Source organism: Entelurus aequoreus, linkage group LG05 (assembly GCF_033978785.1).
Source record: "Entelurus aequoreus isolate RoL-2023_Sb linkage group LG05, RoL_Eaeq_v1.1, whole genome shotgun sequence".
Lineage (NCBI taxonomy): Eukaryota > Metazoa > Chordata > Actinopteri > Syngnathiformes > Syngnathidae > Entelurus > Entelurus aequoreus.
Genome location: NC_084735.1, coordinates 87,329,263 through 87,351,787, shown reverse-complemented (window position 1 = coordinate 87,351,787; position 22,525 = coordinate 87,329,263). Strand labels below are relative to the sequence as shown.

The 22,525-nt window shown below is 38.3% G+C and overlaps 1 protein-coding gene across 1 annotated transcript in view; it reads right to left on the bottom strand.

Annotated features, from left to right (window-relative positions):
* LOC133651220 (transcriptional coactivator YAP1-like) overlaps positions 1–20,516 on the bottom strand; it is a 30,997-nt gene extending 10,481 nt beyond the window's left edge. The window contains 8 exon segments of the mRNA XM_062049253.1: positions 1,568–1,668; positions 1,764–1,876; positions 6,274–6,371; positions 10,769–10,920; positions 17,689–17,888; positions 20,315–20,376; positions 20,379–20,450; positions 20,453–20,516. Of these exon segments, the coding sequence (XP_061905237.1) occupies positions 1,568–1,668; positions 1,764–1,876; positions 6,274–6,371; positions 10,769–10,920; positions 17,689–17,888; positions 20,315–20,376; positions 20,379–20,450; positions 20,453–20,516 (862 nt within the window).
* Positions 20,517–22,525: the final 2,009 nt, after the last annotated feature.

Genomic DNA, 22,525 nt, shown 5'->3' with positions numbered 1-22,525 from the left:
CCAAAAAATTCAAAGTGCAATATTTAAGGTCAAGTAATTGTAGCTTTGAATAGGTCAATAATTCACAACACTGATTTGATTTATTATTATTTTTTGAGCAATGACAGGTTTAAAAAAAAAAACTCATACTAAAAGTTCTCGGGGATCCAAAAAGTGCCAACTCATGAAAGTGTTAAAAATAAGTCATACAATTATATAATTTTTTTGTTATTATGTTTATGTTTTATGCCCTTGTAACACATCAAATATGCAGTATTTCTCTCCAAAAATATTTCAGAGTGGAATATTTCATTTAATTTGACCCTAGAATATGTCAAGAATAACCACATTGATTTTGATTTAGTATTATTTTTTTGAGCAAAGACGGGTTTAAAATAAATAAATAAATAAATAAATCACACTAAAAGTTCTCGAGGATCCAAAGTGTTAAAAATGAAAGTGTTAAAAATAAGTTATATAATACTTTTTTTGTTTTTATTATTTTCATGCCCTTTTTTTTTTTTTTTTTTAAATAGGCAACATTTCCCCCCCCCCAAAAAAATTCAACTCATGAGTTGGCCCTTTTTGGATCCCCGAGAACTTTTAGTATGATTTTTTTTTTTTTTTAAACGTGTCATTGCTCAAAAAATAATAATAAATCCAAATCAATGTTGTTAGTTATTGACCTATTTAAGGCTCAAATTACTTGACCTTAAATATTCCACTTTGAATTTTTTTGGGGGGAAATGTTGCCTATTTAAAAAAATTAAAAAAAGTTACCAAAAAAAAAAAAAGGGCATGAAAATAATAAAAACAAAAAAATTATTATATGACTTATTTTTAACACTTTCATTTTTAACACTTTGGATCCTCGAGAACACTGATTTTAATTTATTATTATTTTTTTGAGCAACGACAGGTTTAAAAAAAATAAAATAAAATCATACTAAAAGTTCTCAGGGAGCCAAAAAGGGCCAACTCATGAAAGTGTTAAAAATAAGTCATATAATAATTTTGTTGTTATTATTTTCATGATCATGCCCTTATTGTCAAAAATTAAAAATAGGCAACATTTCCGCCCCCCAAAAAATACAAAGTGGAATATTTAAGGTCAAATAATTGGAGCCTTAAATAGGTCAATCATTTACAACACTGATTTTGATTTATTATTATTTTTGAGCAATGACACACACAAAAAAATCATACTAAAAGTTCTTGGGGTTCCAAAAAGGGCCAACTTGTGAAAGTGTTAAAAATAAGTCAATTATTTTGATGTTTTATGCCCTTGTAACACACAAAATCTGCAATATTTTCCCCCAAAAATATTTCAGAGTGGAGCCTGGAATCGGTCAATAATAACAACAACATTGATTTGGATTTATGACTATTTTTTTGAGCAATGCATGTTTTAAAGAAGAAAAAAATATCCTTTGTGTTATCAGTGTAAAACATTTAAATGACATTACATTACACCTGTTTGCTCTTCCACTTTTTATGGGCCGTTAAAACATTAGATGCGGGCCGCAAACGGCCCCTGGGCCACACTTTGTGTGTGTGTGTGTGTGTGTGTGTGTGTGTGTGTGTGTACCAGTGTCCATGTGGTCCACGGAGCTCAGCATGCGGTCGGCGGTGCGCGTCAGGCTGCTGACACTCAGGCCGCTGTCGGTGCTCTCGTTGCGAGAGTGAGCGCTGCATGAGAAGAAGAAAAAAAGTAAATGTCCGCCAGAAAAAAAAGCCTTCAAATGATGACAAAATAGCAAGATGGTGCATCAAGGCCAACACACCCGTTGAGCGTGGGTTCGTGTTGCGGCGCTCGGATCCTCACATCCACGGACGGGACAAGGGAATTTCTGTCATGATCAATACCTCCCACCATCTGGTTCCTTCCGCCCGTGTCCTACGACAAACACACATATACACGTAGGGCTGGGCCATGAAAGGATATCAATATGCATCGCGATACACACGTCATCGATATCAATCCAAAAAAATGGGGTTGTTTTCATTCTTTGTCAGAAGAAAGCAAGGTTGGTTGCATGAACAAAAGGCTCCGGTAACCCAGCAAGCAGGAAGTGATCACTCATCGGCCAATCAGGTGACAGTATCAACTATCGAGGTGGAGTGAGAAGTCAAAGTCCAAATGAAGAAATTGTGGATAAAAAGAGGAAAAGTCAGACCAATGTGGTCTGTGATGCAAGGCAAGACTGCAGCACCTTAGCTCACCCTTTAGAGCACAGCAGTGACTTCTTGCCACTGCAGAAAATAGTTTTTCGCAGGTTTCTCTATGTTGACATTTTCACTATTTTCTTACACTTTATGAAGCATTTCTTACATATTCCTTGTTTTTAAGAGCTTATTGTTAAGTGTTCAAAGTGATTTGACTATTTTGTTGACATTTTTGTGAGTGTTTTCCACGCTTGTGTTGACATTTCCTTTCTGCCTTGATAGCTGAGGGATTACAATCAGAGGAAGTTACATTTCAAATAAAAATATAAAACATTTTATTCTCCTTATTTCCCATAAGTCATAAAAAATATCAATAATTATTGATATCGACCAATATAATAATAATAACATTTAAATAATTACTTCATAACAAAAATTCCTTTCCATAGTTAAATAAGAATAACAGGGCAAACTAATGTTACACAGCTCTTATTTCCTGCCACTAAACTTGCAGAGAATAGTTCTTCTCAGGTTTCTATTTTTACATTTTCACTATTTTCTTACACTTTATGAATCATTTCTTACATATTCCTTATTTTTAAGAGATTATTGTTAAGTGTTCAATGTGATTTGACTATTTTGTTGACATTGTTTGAGTGTTTTCCATGCTTGTGTTGACATTTGCTTCCTGCCGTGATAGCTGAGGGAATATAATCAGAGGAAGTTACATTTGAAATATGTCAAATCTATAAACATATAAAAATAAAACAACAAAATAGAATTAATATATACGAGGTAAAACTGTAAATATAAAAACAAAAAAATACAATAAAAAAAACTCAAAATAATAATAAAACATAGCTGAGAGTATTATAGTCAGAGGACAATTACTTTTGAAATATGTAAAAAAAAGATACATAAATATAAAAAAATAAAAGAACAAAATATAAATTATTAGATAATGTAAAAATTTAAATATGAAATAAAAAAATACAATACAAATAAATGATAAAAATAGCTGAGGGATTATAATCAGAGGAAGTTTACAAAATATATAATTTAAAAAAAATAAGACAAAATATAATTAATATATATAATGTAAAGATTTAAATATATAAAAAAACAATAACAATAAAAATATAAAACACATTATATATATATATATATAATGTGTTTTATATATATATATATATAATAATATGTTTTATATTTTTATCATATTTATATATATATATATATATAAAATATTATACAGTAGTATATATATAATGTGTTTTATATTTTTATTATTGTTTTTTTATATATTTAAATCTTTACATTATATATATTAATTATATTTTGTTTTATTTTTAAATATATATATATATATATATATATATATATATATACACACTCACACCACACGCACACACACACACGCACATATATACATACATACAGTATATATATATCAAATGAAAACAAAAAAGTTTTCATTATATTTTTATTTCTCCTGCTCCTTATTGTCAATTAGGGCTGCAACGATTAGTCGACAATGAAGTTTGTCGCCGACAATTAAATGTTTCGACAATATTCATGACATCATCACTGGTGTTTTCCCGGGCGGAAGTGCGTCACTGGCACAAACAACGCCAGTGCAAACATGTAAAGTGTGAGCATATTTCCACTTATTCTTGTTAAAAACATGAATAATTAGCTCATTTTGCAAAGCGGACCTTGTTTTTACGGCAGCACATCTGTGATACGCCAAGATTTAAAGACATGATGTCGGACATCTGGAGGGAGGCTGCGCTCCCAACCTGACGACTGTTAACTTCTACCTTGCTAGCGGGACACCAATAAGTCCATGAGAAATTACAGCCATTAAATGTGTGCACGCTTTATTACCCCATTAGTCGACTAATCGTTAGGATTATCATTGACTAATAGACTATCAAAATAATCGTTAGTCGCAGCCCTATTTCTCGTAGGTCATAAAAATATCATTAAATATCAATATTGACCGACATAAAGACTGATATCGTGATACAGTTTTCAGCCACGTGGCCCAGACCTCATAGGACCGCTACTATGTTATTGTTTTTATGTTTTTTGCCCTTGAAACACACAAAATATGCAAAACATTTGCTAATTATTATTTTTTTTGCAAAAAAATACAAAATAGGCAAAAAATTCACAACACTGATTTTTTTAATCATTATTTTTTAGCAATAACAGGTAAAAAAAAAAATCATACTAAAGTTCTCGGGGATCCAAAAAGGGCCATCTTGTGAAAGTATTACAAAATAAGTCATATAATTATAACTGTTTTCATTATTATTGTTTTGTTTTATCCTTTACTATAAAACATAAAAACACATTATTATCCGATTAGTTGACTAATCGTTAAGACAATCGTTGACTAATCAACTATCAAAATAATTGTTGGTTGCAGACCTTTTTCCCATAGGTCATAACAATATAATTAAATATCGATATTGACCGATATAAAAGACTGATATCGTGATACAGTTTTCAGCCATGTGGCCTCATAGGATCGCTTCAATGTTATTATTTTTATGTTTTTTCCCTTTTACACACAAAATATGCAATAATTTTCTCCCAAAATATTTCAGAGTGGAATATTTGATATAATTTGACCCTAGAATCGATAAAAAATAAAAACATTGATTTTGATTATTTAAAAAATAAAATAAAATAAAATAAAAAATAAAAAAATCATACTGAAAGTTTTTAAGGATCCAAAAAAGCCCCACTCATAAAAGTGTTAAAAATAAGTCATATAATTATTATTTAGTTTTTATCACTTTGAAGTTCATGTCCTTGTTGTCATTTTTTGGGGGGCAAAAAAATACAAAGTAGGCAACATTTACCCCCCCAAAAATTCAAAGTTGAATATTTGAGGTGAACTAATTGGAGCCCTAAATAGGTCAAAAATTCCCCATCACTGATTTAGATTTTTTCTAAATATTTTTTTTAGCAATGACAGGTAAAAAATACAAATAAAAAATCATACTAAAAGTTCTCGGGTATCCAAAAAGGGACAACTTATTATTAAAAAATAAGTCATATAATTATTATTTTTTAATTATTATTGTGTTGTTTTAGCCTTCACTATAAAACATAAAAACGCTTTATTATCCGATTAGTCGACTAATCGTTCAGACAATCGTTGACTAATCGACTATCAAAATAATCGTTAGTCGCAGCCCTATTTCCCATAGGTCATAAAAATATAATTAAATATTGATATTGACCGATATAAAAGACTGATATCGTGATACAGTTTTCAGCCATATGGCCCGGCCCTCATAGGACCGCTTGTATGTTATTATTTTTATGTTTTTTCCCTTTTACACACAAAATATGCAATAATTTTCTCCCAAAATATTTCAGAGTGGAATATTTCATGTAATTTGACCCCAGAATAGATCGAAAATAAAAAAAAATGTTTTTTTTGAGCAATGACAAGTAAAAAAATAAAAATAAAAATAAAATCATACTAAAAGTTTTTAAGGATCCAAAAAAGCCCCACTCATAAAAGTATTAAAAATAAGTCATATAATTATTATTTAGTTTTTATCATTTTCATGTTCATGTCCTTGTTGTCATTTTTTGGGGGGCAAAAAAATACAAAGTAGGCAACATTTACCCCCCCAAAAAAATTCAAAGTTGAATATTTGAGGTGAACTAATTGGAGCCCTAAATAGGTCAAAAATTCCCCATCACTGATTTAGATTTTTTCTAAATAATTTTTTAGCAATGACAGGTAAAAAATACAAATAAAAAATCATACTAAAAGTTCTCGGGTATCCAAAAAGGGCCAACATATTATCAAAAAAATAAGTCATATAATTATTATTTTTTTAATTATTATTGTGTTGTTTTAGCCTTTACTATAAAACATAAAAACGCTTTATTATCCGATTAGTCGACTAATCGTTCAGACAATCGTTGACTAATCGACTATCAAAATAATCGTTAGTCGCAGCCCTATTTCCCATAGGTCATAAAAATATCATTAAATATCGATATTGACTGATATAAAAGACTGATATCTTGATACAGTTGACCTGTTCAAAATAGAATTGAGGCTCCAAAGTACAACTCGCCGTGTTAGCGGCTGACCTGCGAAGGTTGCATCTGTTGCTTGCATCGTTGGAGTCGCTCCTTGTCCTGACGTTGCTGCAAGGCCAGGCTGAGGAGGCTCTGGTTCATCTTCTGGGCTGCAACACACACACATAAACCAAAAGGTGTTGAAGAACCTGCGTGTACCTTTCAGCATTAACGTTACCTTCACAGATGTGTAAGTTACCCATGTCTTGGCCACTAATACACCCCCATACCATCACAGATCCTGGATTTGTACTTTGCGCCTAGAACAACTGGATGGTTCTTTTCCTCTGTTGTCCGGAGGACACAACGTCCAGAGTTTCCAAAAACAATTTAAAATGTGGACTCCTCAGACCACAGAACACTTTTCCACTTTGCATCCGTCCATCTTAGATGAGCTCGGGCCCCAGAGAAGCCGGCGGCGTTTCTGGGTGTTGTTGATAAATGGCTTTCACTTTGCATAGTACAGTTTTAACTTCCATGCATCCATCCATCTTCTTCCACTTATTCGAGGTCAGCAGCCTAAGCAGATAAGCCCAGACCTCCCTCTCCCCAGCCACTTGGTCCAGCTCCTCCCGGGGGATCCCGAGGCGTTCCCAGGCCAGCCGGGAGACATAGTCTTCCCAACGTGTCCTGGGTCTTCCCCGTGGCCTCCTACCTAAGGAGGCGTTCGGGTGGCATCCTGACCAGATGTCCGAACCACCTCATCTGGCTCCTCTCCATGTGGAGGAGCAGCGGCTTTACTTTGATCTCCCCCCGGATGACAGAGCTTCTCACCCTATCTCTAAGGGAGAGACCCGCCACCCAGCAGAGGAAACTCATTTGGGCCGCTTGTACCCGTGATCTTGTCCTTTCGGTCATAACCCAAAGCTCATGACCATAGGTGAGGATGGGAACGTAGATCAACCGGTAAATTGAGAGCTTTGCCTTCCGGCTCAGCTCCTTCTTCACCACGACGGATCGATACAGCGTCCGCATTACTAAAGACGCCGCACCGATCCACCTGTCCATCTCCCGATCCACTCTTCCCCCACTCGTGAACAAGACTCCGAGGCACTTTAACTCCTCCACTTGGAGATGGCACTCCAGCCTTTTCCAGGCGAGAACCATGGACTCCGACTTGGAGGTGCTGATTCCCATCCCAGTCGCTTCCCACTCGGCTGCGAACCGATCCAGTGAGAGCTGAAGATCCTGGCCAGATGAAGCCATCAGGACCACATCATCTGCAAAAAGCAGAGACCTAATCCTGCAGCCACCAAACTGGATCCCCCTCAACGCCTTGACTGCGCCTAGAAATTCTGTCCATAAAAGTTATGAACAGAATCTGTGACAAAGGGCAGCCCTGGCGGAGTCCAACCCTCACTGGAAACTGGTCCGACTTACTGCCGGCAATGCGGACCAAGCTCTGACACTGATCATACAGGGAGTGGACCAAGTTCTGGCACTGATCATACAGGGAGCGGACCAAGTTCTGGCACTGATCATACAGGGAGTGGACCAAGTTCTGACACTGATCATACAGGGAGTGGACCAAGTTCTGGCACTGATCATACAGGGAGCGGACCAAGTTCTGACACTGATCATACAGGGAGTGGACCAAGTTCTGGCACTGATCATACAGGGAGTGGACCAAGTTCTGACACTGATCATACAGGGAGTGGACCAAGCTCTGACACTGATCATACAGGGAGCGGACCAAGCTCTGACATTGATCATACAGGGAGTGGACCAAGTTCTGACATTGATCATACAGGGAGTGGACCAAGTTCTGACACTGATCATACAGGGAGTGGACCAAGTTCTGGCACTGATCATACAGGGAGTGGACCAAGTTCTGGCACTGATCATACAGGGAGTGGACCAAGTTCTGACACTGATCATACAGGGAGTGGACCAAGCTCTGGCACTGATCATACAGGGAGCGGACCAAGTTCTGACATTGATCATACAGGGAGTGGACCAAGCTCTGACATTGATCATACAGGGAGTGGACCAAGTTCTGACATTGATAATACAGGGAGTGGACCAAGTTCTGGCACTGATCATACAGGGAGTGGACCGCCACAATCAGACAGTCCGATACCCCATACTCTCTGAGCACTCCCCACAGGACTTCCCGAGGTACACGGTCCAATGCCTTCTCCAAGTCCACAAAGCACATGTAGACTGGTTGGGCAAACTCCCATGCACCCTCTAGGACCCTGCCCAGAGTACAGAGCTGGTCCACAGTTCCACGACCAACTTGCACTTACAGATGTAGCGACCAACTATAGTTACTGACAGTGGTTTTCTGAAGTGTTCCTGAGCCCACGTGGTGATATCCTTTACGCACTGATGTCGCTTTTTGATGCAATACCGCCTGAGGCATGGAAAGTCCGTAATATCATGGCTTACGTGCAGTGATTTCTCCAGATTCTCTGAACCTTTTGATGATATTACGGAGCGTAGATGGTGAAATACCCAAATTCCTTGCAATAGCTGGTTGAGAAATGTTGTTCTTAAACTGTTCAACAATTTGCTCAGGCATTTGTTGACAAAGTGGTGACCCTCGCCCCGTCCTTGTTTGTGAATGACTGAGCATTTCACGGAAGCTGCTTTTATAGCCAATCATGGCACCCACCTGTTCCCAATTAGCCTGTCCACCCGTAGGATGTTCCAAATAAGTGTTGGATGAGCATTCCTCAACTTTATCACTCTTTTTTGCCACTTGTGCCAGCTTTTTTGAAACATGTTGCAGTCATCAAATTCCAAATGAGCTAAAAATGTCCAGTTCAAACGTAAAGTATCTTGTCTTTGCCGTCTATTCAATTGTCAATTGGTCCAAGCACAAACTCGGTAAATACCCGGGTTTTAAGCAGGTGATGCCATAATGACCAGCAAAGACCAGGTCAGCTACCTAACTTGTATACTGGACAACTCTCTCGGGTGAAAAGATGGCATTCAAAGCAGTCACCAAGATCAATACTAAAACTAGATTTTTGGGCAGGATTTCTGCGTGTATCAGCAGGGATACACTTAAGAGCCTTGCTGGTGCCCTCATACGGCCTCCTTTGGACTACACCCGCACCTCATGCTTCACCAGTGTACCCAAGCCACTAAAAACAAAAACCGCAAACTTCCCAAAACAAGCTGGTGAGACCTCCCATACAGGACTCTAGACACTTCCATCATGTGTTGCCTTCATTATAACACTTATATAAGACTTATAAAGTCATTTTGATAGTAGGCTAATATAGCTAATATAGACACTTACATCATGCATTGTCTTCATTATAACACTTATATAAGACTTTTAAAGTCATTTTGATAGTAGGCTAATATAGCTAATATAGACACTTACATCATGTGTTGTCTTCATTATAACACTTATATAAGACCTTTAAAGTCATTTTGATAGTAGGCTAATATAGCTAATATAGACACTTACATCATGTGTTGTCTTCATTATAACACTTATATAAGACCTTTAAAGTCATTTTGATAGTAGGCTAATATAGCTAATATAGACACTTACATCATGTGTTGTCTTCATTATAACACTTATATAAGACTTTTAAAGTCATTTTGATAGTAGGCTAATATAGCTAATATAGACACTTACATCATGTGTTGTCTTCATTATAACACTTATATAAGACTTTTAAAGTCATTTTGATAGTAGGCTAATATAGCTAATATAGACACTTGCATCATGTGTTGTCTTCATTATAACACTTATATAAGACTTTTAAAGTCATTTTGATAGTAGGCTAATATAGCTAATATAGACACTTCCATCATGTGTTGCTACCTTCATTATAACACTTATATAAGACTTTTAAAGTCATTTTGATAGTAGGCTAATATAGACACTTCCATCATGTGTTGCTACCTTCATTATAACACTTATATAAGACTTTTAAAGTCATTTTGATAGTAGGCTAATATAGACACTTACATTATGTGTTGCTACCTTCATTATAACACTTATATAAGACTTTTAAAGTCATTTTGATAGTAGGCTAATATAGACACTTACATGATGTGTTGCCTTCATTATAACACTTATATAAGACTTTTATAGTCATTTTGATAGTAGGCTAATATAGACACTTGCATCATGTGTTGCTACCTTCATTTTAACACTTATATAAGACTTTTATAGTCATTTTGATAGTAGGCTAATATAGACACTTGCATCATGTGTTGCTACCTTCATTATAACACTTATATAAGACTTTTATAGTCATTTTGATAGTAGGCTAATATAGACACTTCCATCATGTGTTGCTACCTTCATTATAACACTTATATAAGGCCTTTAATTCATTGCCGCTGCAGACAGATTTGTTTTTGTGTTTTTGGTCCAATATGGCTTTCAACATTTTGCCGCCCCCGGAGCTGCGCCGTTTCGGGCTGTGGCAGAATGATTTATTTGGAGTTAAGAAAAGGTAAGTTAATGTGAGGTTGCCTTCCTGTGGGAAGTGAACAACAGAAAAATGGACAAAACAGTTTGGGCCTTGCACAGTACCTGCGTCCAGATTGATGCTCTGCGGCGTGGAGGCAGTCGCCGGGTGGCTAAGGGAGTGGGCGTGGACGGGGGCGGGGCCCGGGTGCGGCGGGGCGGCCGACTGCAGCTGAGCCGGCCGGGGGTCGTGCCAGGTGGTGGTCTTGTCCAGGTGGCTGCGGGAGCACACGCACAACAATTGTTGGTGTTTTGACGGGTGAGGCGCGGTACTGGCTTTACCTGTGCGACAGGTACTCATCAGATACTTTACAGTCGCTGGACCGCTCCCTGACAAACCTTTCTGGGAATTGTGCAACAACCTGCACCAGTCAGCTTTGGGCTTTGTTGCCGTTTTGTTGGCCGCTTAGCAGAGTTGGACAAGAACATCTCAGCACAACTCTGAGTGGCAATGAAGGACGGCCAAAGGAGGAACAACTTCAACTTCAACTACGCTGCAGAGCTGCCATTAATCACAATAACAGCAATGCAATAGATGGTAAACACTGTGCAGATGCACTGTTTATGCACCCAACTCAAGCATTTGACACACATAAGTATCAATACATTACTACAGTATGACATCAGAGGGCTGGGTCACACATCATGATCAATACATTACTACAGTATGACATCAGAGGGCTGGGTCACACATCATGATCAATACATTACTACAGTATGACATCAGAGGGCTGGGTCACACATCATGATCAATACATTACTACAGTATGACATCAGAGGGCTGGGTCACACATCATGATCAATACATTACTACAGTATGACATCAGAGGGCTGGGTCACACATAAGTATCAATACATTACTACAGTATGACATCAGAGGGCTGGGTCACACATAAGTATCAATACATTACTACAGTATGACATCAGAGGGCTGGGTCACACATCATGATCAATACATTACTACAGTATGGCATCAGAGGGCTGGGTCACACATAAGTATCAATACATTACTACAGTATGACATCAGAGGGCTGGGTCACACATAAGTATCAATACATTACTACAGTATGACATCAGAGGGCTGGGTCACACATCATGATCAATACATTACTACAGTATGACATCAGAGGGCTGGGTCACACATCATGATCAATACATTACTACAGTATGACATCAGAGGGCTGGGTCACACATAAGTATCAATACATTACTACAGTATGACATCAGAGGGCTGGGTCAGGAGCTACTTCACCAAAAGGAAGCAATACGTGAAAATATGTCAACATATTTTGTGGCGTACCCCAGGGATCAATACTGGGACCAAAATTGTTCAATCTTTATATGAAAACACACTTGTAAAGTCACAAAAACAAAAAGTTGGTATTGTTTGCAGAGGACACAAGTGTGTTTTGTTCAGGAGAGAACACACAGGAGCTCAGTCATGCAATCAATAACAGAAGAAAGGAGATCAGTGAACACATTTCAACGATGGTTTGACAAAAACAGACTCTTTCAATCGCAGTCAAAATAAAATAATGCTATTGGGTAACAGTAGAAGAGAAAGAAACACAAATATAAATACACGGAGTAGATGTGTAGGTGAAATAAATCACATTTTTGGGTGTAATTGATGAGAAAATGAACTGGAAATCTCAAAATTATACAACATAAAGCAGCAAAAAAACACGTCAATGAAGAAAAAAAATTTAAATCGAAAAAAATCTCTGTAAAACAAATAATGCTATTGGGTAACAGTAGAAGAGAAAGACAAACAAATATAAATAGACGGAGTAGACATTGAAAGGGTGAAATAAATCTTGTTTTCGGTGTAATTGATGAGAAAATGAACTGGAAATCTCAAAAATATATAACTTATAGTGGCAAAAAAACATGTCAACAATAAAAAATAAAATAAAATCAAAAGAATCTCAGTAGAACTAAAATAATGCTATTGGGTAACAGTAGAAGAGAAAGACAAACAAATACAAATAGACGAAGTACACATTGAAAGGGTGAAATAAATCTTGTTTTCGGTGTAATTGATGAAATCTCAAAAATATACAACATAAAGTGGCAAAAAAACATGTCAAAAATGAAAAATAAAATCAAATAAAAAGAATCTCAGTAAAACTAAAATAATGCTATTGGGTAACAGCAGAAGACAAAAAGACAAACACAAATATAAATAGACAGAGTAGACATTGAAAGGGTGAAATAAATCACATTTTTGGGTGTAATTGATGAGGAAATGAACTGGAAATCTCAAAAATATATAACTTATAGTGGCAAAAAAACATCCATAATGAAAAAAATAAAAAATAAAAATCTCAGTAAAACTAAAATAATGCTATTGGGTAACAGTAGAAGAGAAAGTCAAACACAAATATAAATAGACAGAGTAGACATTGAAAGGGAGAAATAAATCACGTTTTGGAAGGTGTCTGTTACTACATTATATATATACTTGCAGTGTGTATATTGTACATATTACATATTGTTATGAAGGTGTCTGTTACTACATTATATATATACTTGCAGTGTGTATATTGTACATATTACATATTGTTATGAAGGTGTCTGTTACTACATTATATATATACTTGCAGTGTGTATATTGTACATATTACATATTGTTATGAAGGTGTCTGTTACTACATTATATATATACTTGCAGTGTGTATATTGTACATATTACATATTGTTATGAAGGTGTCTGTTACTACATTATATATATACTTGCAGTGTGTATATTGTACATATTACATATTGTTATGAAGGTGTCTGTTACTACATTATATATATACTTGCAGTGTGTATATTGTACATATTACATATTGTTATGAAGGTGTCTGTTACTACATTATATATATACTTGCAGTGTGTATATTGTACATATTACATATTGTTATGAAGGTGTCTGTTACTACATTATATATATACTTGCAGTGTGTATATTGTACATATTACATATTGTTATGAAGGTGTCTGTTACTACATTATATATATACTTGCAGTGTGTATATTGTACATATTACATATTGTTATGAAGGTGTCTGTTACTACATTATATATATACTTGCAGTGTGTATATTGTACATATTACATATTGTTATGAAGGTGTCTGTTACTACATTATATATATACTTGCAGTGTGTATATTGTACATATTACATATTGTTATGAAGGTGTCTGTTACTACATTATATATATACTTGCAGTGTGTATATTGTACATATTACATATTGTTATGAAGGTGTCTGTTACTACATTATATATATACTTGCAGTGTGTATATTGTACATATTACATATTGTTATGAAGGTGTCTGTTACTACATTATATATATACTTGCAGTGTGTATATTGTACATATTACATATTGTTATGAAGGTGTCTGTTACTACATTATATATATACTTGCAGTGTGTATATTGTACATATTACATATTGTTATGAAGGTGTCTGTTACTACATTATATATATACTTGCAGTGTGTATATTGTACATATTACATATTGTTATGAAGGTGTCTGTTACTACATTATATATATACTTGCAGTGTGTATATTGTACATATTACATATTGTTATGAAGGTGTCTGTTACTACATTATATATATACTTGCAGTGTGTATATTGTACATATTACAAATTGTTATGAAGGTGTCTGTTACTACATTTTATACATATAATGGCAGTCTGTATATTGTACATATTACATATTGTTATGAAGGTGTCTGTTACTACATTTTATATATATACATGCAGTGTGTATATTGTACATATTACATATTGTTATGAAGGTGTCTGTTACTACATTTTATACATATAATGGCAGTCTGTATATTGTACATATTACATATTGTTATGAAGGTGTCTGTTACTACATTATATATATACTTGCAGTCTGTATATTGTACATATTACATATTGTTATGAAGGTGTCTGTTACTACATTATATATATACTTGCAGTCTGTATATTGTACATATTACATATTGTTATGAAGGTGTCTGTTACTACATTATATATATACTTGCAGTGTGTATATTGTACATATTACATATTGTTATGAAGGTGTCTGTTACTACATTATATATATACTTGCAGTGTGTATATTGTACATATTACATATTGTTATGAAGGTGTCTGTTACTACATTCTAAATATATACTTGCAGTGTGTACATTGTACATATTACATGTTGTTATGAAGGTGTCTGTTACTACATTCTAAATATATACTTGCAGTGTGTACATTGTACATATTACATGTTGTTATGAAGGTGTCTGTTACTACATTATATATATACTTGCAGTGTGTATATTGTACATATTACATATTGTTATGAAGGTGTCTGTTACTACATTATATATATACTTGCAGTGTGTATATTGTACATATTACATATTGTTATGAAGGTGTCTGTTACTACATGATATATATACTTGCAGTGTGTATATTGTACATATTACATGTTGTTATGAAGGTGTCTGTTACTACATTATATATATACTTGCAGTGTGTATATTGTACATATTACATATTGTTATGAAGGTGTCTGTTACTACATGATATATATACTTGCAGTGTGTATATTGTACATATTACATATTGTTATGAAGGTGTCTGTTACTACATGATATATATACTTGCAGTGTGTATATTGTACATATTACATGTTGTTATGAAGGTGTCTGTTACTACATTATATATATACTTGCAGTGTGTATATTGTACATATTACATATTGTTATGAAGGTGTCTGTTACTACATGATATATATACTTGCAGTGTGTATATTGTACATATTACATATTGTTACTGAATACTTTCTAATGTCCTACTACTTTGGAGACTTTGTATGTGTGAATAATATGCAACAATAATTATGTGATACTTGACTGATGACTGATAAATGTGCTGTTCTATTGTTCAATGATAATTACCTATGTCTAGCTTGTGTGCTATTGTGTGGTTAGCTGTTGTGTAGCTGCAGGACTGCTTGTATCGCACATGATATCACACACACAAGTAAACACGCTGCAAGACTGCTTGTATCGCACGTGATATCACACAAGTAAACACGCTGCAAGACAGCTTGTATCGCACATGATGTCACACACAAAAGTAAATACATTGCAGGACTGCTTGTATCAGACATGATATCACACACACAAACACGCTGTAGGACTGCTTGTAACACACATGATATCACACGCAAGTACACGCGCTGCAGGACGGCTTGTATCAGACATGATATCACACACAAAAACACACAGCAGGAGTACTTGTATCACAGGTGATATCACACACAAGTAAACATGCTGCAGGACTGCTTGTATCAGACATGATATCACACACAAAAACACACAGCAGGAGTACTTGTATCACAGGTGATATCACACACAAGTAAACACGCTGCAGGACTGCTTGTATCACACATGATATCACACACACGTAAACACGCTGCAGGGCCGCTTGTATCGCACATGATATCACACACACAAGTAAATACATTGCAGGACTGCTTGTATCAGACATAATGTCACACAAGTAAACCCGCTGTAGGACTGCTTGTATCAGACATGATATCACACACAAGTAAACACGCTGCAGGACCGCTTGTATCAGACATGATATCACACACAAGTAAACACGCTGCAGGACCGCTTGTATCGCACGTGATATCACACACAAGTAAACACGCTGCAGGACCGCTTTTTTCGCACGTGATATCACACACAAGTAAACACGCTGCAGGTGGGCTTGTATCACACATGATCTCACACTAGTAAACACGCTGCAGGAGTGCTTGTATCGCATGTGATACCACACACAAGTAAACATGCTGCAGGACCGCTTATATCAGACATGATATCACAGACAACACGCTGCGGGACCGCTTGTATCGCACATGCTATCACACACAAGTAAATACATTGCAGGACTACTTGTATCAGACATGATATCACACAAGTAAACCCGCTGCAGGAACGCTTGTATCGCACACAAGTAAACACGCTGCAGAACTGCTTGTATCAGACATGATATCACACACAAGAAAACACGCTGCAGGACTGCTTGTATCGCACGTGATATCTCACACACACACACACAAGTAAACACGCTGCCAGAACGCTTGTATCGCACACATAAGTAAGCACGCTGCAGAACTGCTTCTATCAGACATGATATCACGCTGCAGGACTGCTTGTATCAGACATGATATAACACACAAGTAAACACGCTGCAGGACTGCTTGTATCGCACATGATATCACACACAAGTAAACATGCTGCAGGACTGCTTGTATCGCACACAAAAACACGCTGCAGGACTGCTTGTATCGCACATGATATCACACACAAGTAAACATGCTGCAGGAATGCTTGTATCGCACATGATATCACGCTGCAGGACTGCTTGTATCGCACATGATATCACACAAGTAAACATGCTGCAGGAATGCTTGTATCGCACATGATATCACGCTGCAGGACTGCTTGTATCGCACATGATATCACACAAGTAAACACGCTGCAGTACTGCTTGCATCGCACATATCACACACAAGTAAACACGCTGCAGTACTGCTTGTATTGCACATGATATCACACACAAGTAAACACGCTGCAGGACTGCTTGTATCGCACATGATATCACACACAAGTAAACATGCTGCAGTACTGCTTGTATCGCACACAAAAACACGCTGCAGGACTGCTTGTATCGCACATGATATCACACACAAGTAAACATGCTGCAGGACTGCTTGTATCGCACACAAAAACACGCTGCAGGACTGCTTGTATCGCACATGATATCACACACAAGTAAACATGCTGCAGGACTGCTTGTATCGCACACAAAAACACGCTGCAGGACTGCTTGTATCGCACATCACACATTTAATTTTGTTGCTGATATAGGAAGAAGATCTGATACGGTTACCAGCCCCAGTTATTTAAGATTGATCAGTTCTTACTTGAGGAAGTAGCGCTGGCCAGTCGGCGTCTTGGCCATCTCCCAGCCGTGGGGGAGGGGCATGTCGTCGGGTATGATGGGCGGGGCCGCCGCCGCCACCACCGCCGCGTCGGGCATGTTGACGGGCAGCGAGGCCGGCGAGGAATGGGCGCGGACGTGGTGAGGCGTCAGGGAGGCGCACGCTCCTCCGTCCGAGCTGGCCTGACGGGAATCAAACGCAAGAGTTGCACAAAAAGGTGCGTGAGTCAGGGGTCAAAGGTCAAGAGGAAGCCAGCTGATAACTCCCTATCCATCACGCCCTTTTATGGGCGCGCTCCTGAGGAGCCTCAAAACATGACACTTTTTTCTGTGCAGAAGAAGAATGGAGGCAGGAAGTTATCGACAATAACGCCTTCATTACACGTTAATAACATTAATAACATGAAACTTCATAACACTAAAACTTTCATAGTAGGACCACGAAAAAAAAAAAGTACATTACAAACAAATGGGACACGTTTAGGGAGAGTTTGACATAGTTGGGGGGTAAGCTGGTTATAACAAATAATAACATGTTAATAACAAACCATTTAAAAGGTAAATAGCTATAAAATGTGAACATAAAAACTCTAATAGTCACACAAAGATTGCAGCACAAACGTTTGGGACAAGTGTGGGTAGATTTGGGGGGGGGGGGGGCTGTTATGAATAATAACACGTTAATTAATAAAATAAAAACACTTTAAAACATTGATACTATAAAACTTTAATAACACACAGTATGATAGTTCCACTAAATAATTTGACAGCATAAATGTTTGTGTGCGAGTTATGAGTAATAACACGTTAATTACACATTAGTAACAACTGAAATGAACAACAAATGTAATAATAATAATAATAAAGAGGTCATATTTAAGAGCACAATGGGGCCCATCCATCCATTTTCTACCACTTGTCCCTTTCCAGGTTGCGGGGGGTGCTGGAGCCTATCTCAGCTCATAGCACATAATTGTGATGCATTCAAGGACCCTTCATTTAAGTTGGAAACAGAGGCGTCTCTATGGAGAGGCTCCTAAGGAGTCTAATCATCATCATCATCATAATAATAATAATAATAATAATAATAATAATGCTGGAGCCCATCTCAGCTGCACTCGGACGGAAGGCGGGGTACACCCTGGACAAGTCGCACATCTTTATTATTATTATTATGATGATGATTAGACTCCTTAGGAGTCTCTCCATAGTGACGCCTCTGTTTCCAACTTAAATGAAGGGTCCTTGAATGCATCACTATTATGTTCTACGGGAGGTTTTCATTTTTGCATCTCATAGCACATAATAGTGATGCATTCAAGGACCCTTCATTTAAGTTGGAAACAGAGGCGTCACTATGGAGAGACTCCTAAGGAGTCTAATCATCATCATCATAATAATAATAATAATAATAATAAAGAGGTCATATTAGAGAGCAAAATGGGGCCCATCCATCCATTTCCTACCGCTTGTCCCGTTCGGGGTTGCGGTGGGTGGGGGGTGGGGGGTTAATTTTTGCATCTCCATCCATCCATCCATCCATCCATCCATTTTCTACCGCTTATCCGTTCGGGTCGCGCGGGGATGAGGGGGGTGGGGTCATTTTTGCATCTCATATCACATAATTGTGATGCATTCAAGGACCCTTCATTTAAGTTGGAAACAGAGGCATCACTATGGAGAGGCTCGTAAGGAGTCCAATCATAATAATAATAATAATAATAATAAATAGATAGGCTCCAGCACCCCCCGTGACCCCGAAAGGGACAAAACGGTAGGAAATGGATGGATGGATAATAAAGAGGTCATATTAAAGAGCAAAATGGGGCCCATCCATCCATTTTCTACCACTTGTCCCGTTCGGGTTGCGGGGAGGGGGTGGGGTGGTTTCATTTTTGAATCTCATAGCACATAATTGTGATGCATTCAAGGACCCTTCATTTAAGTTGGAAACAGAGACGTCACTATGGAGAGGCTCCTAAGGAGTCTAATCATCATCATCATAATAATAATAATAATAAAGAGGTCATATTAAAGAGCAAAATAGGGCCCATCCATCCATTTTCTACCGCTTGTCCCGTTCGGGGTCGCGGCAGGGGGGTTTCATGTTTGCATCTCATAGCACATAATTGTGATGCATTCAAGGACCCTTCATTTCAGTTGGAAACAGAGGGCGTCACTATGGAGAGACTCCTAAGGAGTCTAATAATAATAATAATAACAAAAAGGTCATATGGGAGAGCAAAATGGGGCCCATCCATCCATTTTCTACCGCTTGTCCCGTTCGGGGTCGGGGGGGGTTTCATTTTTCCACCTCCATTCATCCATCCATTTCTACCGCTTGTCCTGGACAAGTGGCCACCTCATCAACACAGACAGACAGACAACATTCCACTCACATTCACACACTAGGACCATTTAGTGTTGCCAATCAACCTCATAGCACATCATTGTGATGCATTCAGGACCCTTCATTTCAGTTGGAAACAGAGGCGTCCCTATGGAGAGGCTCCTAATGAGTCTAATAATCATCATCATCATCATCATAATAGTAAGAGGTCACAGTAAAGAGCAAAACGGGGGTTCACGCCGTCCGGAGGGGCCCTTACTTGTCTGGAGTGCGTCCGGGGGTCCGGCTGGCGGAAGAAGGAGTCCGGCAGCTTCCGCATCTCATGGGCAGGGAGGCGGGCTGCTGGGCGGCCTTGCTGGGGTTCATGACGGCGCTGAAGAGGGCCTCCAGCTCGTCTGGGAGTCCCCGCGCACATGCACCACCTGCTGGCCGGCCGGGGGAGCGCCGCGGTGGGCGTCCATGTGTGGGCCCCCGCGGGAACCTTCCTGCGGGCCGACCTGGAATTGCAACTGGAGACAAGAGACGAGACGGGGGGGTCAGGCGTGGGTGGACGGACGCCGCGTGACAATACGTGACGTTACGTGATCGGATTGTTTACACTCCCCCCCCCCCCTCGCCCCCCCCTCCCGTCTAACCCGCCCCAGCAGAACTTTTGCTTCCACTCACAACTTCTTTAAAAAGTTAAAGAAAGCCCACAAAACAAAAAAAAGAGTAGTGTGGGATTGTAGCGAGGAAAGTGGCGTGGCAATGCGTGGGCGGAGGAGAAAAAGTGCCACACGCGTGCCCTGCGTACCTCCACGCAGACTCGCCGTCCACGGAGAAATCCAACTCGCGTCCGACGGAGGAGAAGAAGAAGAAAATAAAAAGAAATCCACTCGGGACGGACGTCGTCGGGACAAAATCTCAGCCGCAAGCTTTTGCGTGTGCGGTCCACTCGCACGTTCATGTGATAGCGCGCATGGGCGGGGCTGCAGACTTTAAAGCCGCACGCCGAACTTTTGTTGCCGTGATTACGCGGAAAAACCCCGCTTCCAATGTTGTTGTTTTTTTTGCGCGAAAACACCCGAGAAGGCGTGAATGCACACGCAGAGACGTGAACTCGCGGAGTACAAGTCTAATCCGATCCGAAATGATGTTTCCGTCGGACTTTATTTTCGTTTTTTATTCCACTGGAAGTTGTCCTAACAAAACATCCGCCCCTGTTTGGGCCGAGGGCGCCTCTGCTGGAAAACACGCGCACTGCACCTCAAACACACTCCAACAAACCCCAACTTTCTCCAATCCCTCCCATCACATTCTATCTCTTCCTTCTTCCTCCAAATACTATTATCACTACAACTATCCCAATAAACCAAAACACCACCACAAAACAACCCTCAACAAAATTTTAAATCCTTTCTTCTCATTCTACAACTACCCAATTCTTCATTTTTTACCATACCCTACCTCCACATCTTTCCCCCCTCAACTCCTCCCACCCACCCAAACCCAACTTTCCAACATAAAAAACACACTCACCCACCCCTATAACCCTTTATCCCCTCCCCCTCAACCTTACCTTCCACTTTCCCTCCCCATCCATTTCTACTTATCATCACATCTCCCCAATTCTCTTCCTCACATATTTACACCAAACTTTTCTACTCCTCCATTCATACTCTATTTAATCCACCCAATATCCCTACTACCCTATTCACCCCCACCTTCTCTACTACCACTATTTCCTCTTTCCCCCACCTCTCTTCTCCTTTACCTCCTTACTCTCATACCCCTCATCCCTTACTATTACCTTTTACTTACAATCCATCCTCAACACCATTCCCCTTCCAATCCCACCATCCATTCCTTTTCTCCTCTCTCCTCCCCTCCCCTTTCAACCATTACACCCCCCATTTTTACACAACCCCTTAACTCAACACCCCCATCTAAAACTCATTACAAACCCAAACATCTAAACCACACACCATAACTTTCTTTCAACCATCTACAATCTCTCCACTCCCCCTCAAACCTCCTCCTCAAAAAAATTCACATTTACCAACACACCTCTTATAAAAATCACCTCCTCAAAAATCTTTCCACCATTACCCACCACCTTCTCTCACTTCCTTCTCAACCCCTATACCACAAAAACACCTACCTACTACCACCAACTATCCAAACCTATCCCTTCATCCTATCATCTATCACCTACACTTAAAACAACCACATACAACACACCCTTAAACACCCTAACTTTACCACATCACCCCAAACAATAAAAATACCCCTCAAATCCCTTCACAAAATACCCACCCATACAACAAAACCATACTACACTTTCTTCACAAACCCCATAACCATACAACTACCCTCCTCTCCTACCTACACTCCTCAATTCAACATCAACCTACTAATATTCCTCACACACAACAAAAAACACTATAATAATAATCTCTCAACCTCACTACATAACCATACCTCAAAAATA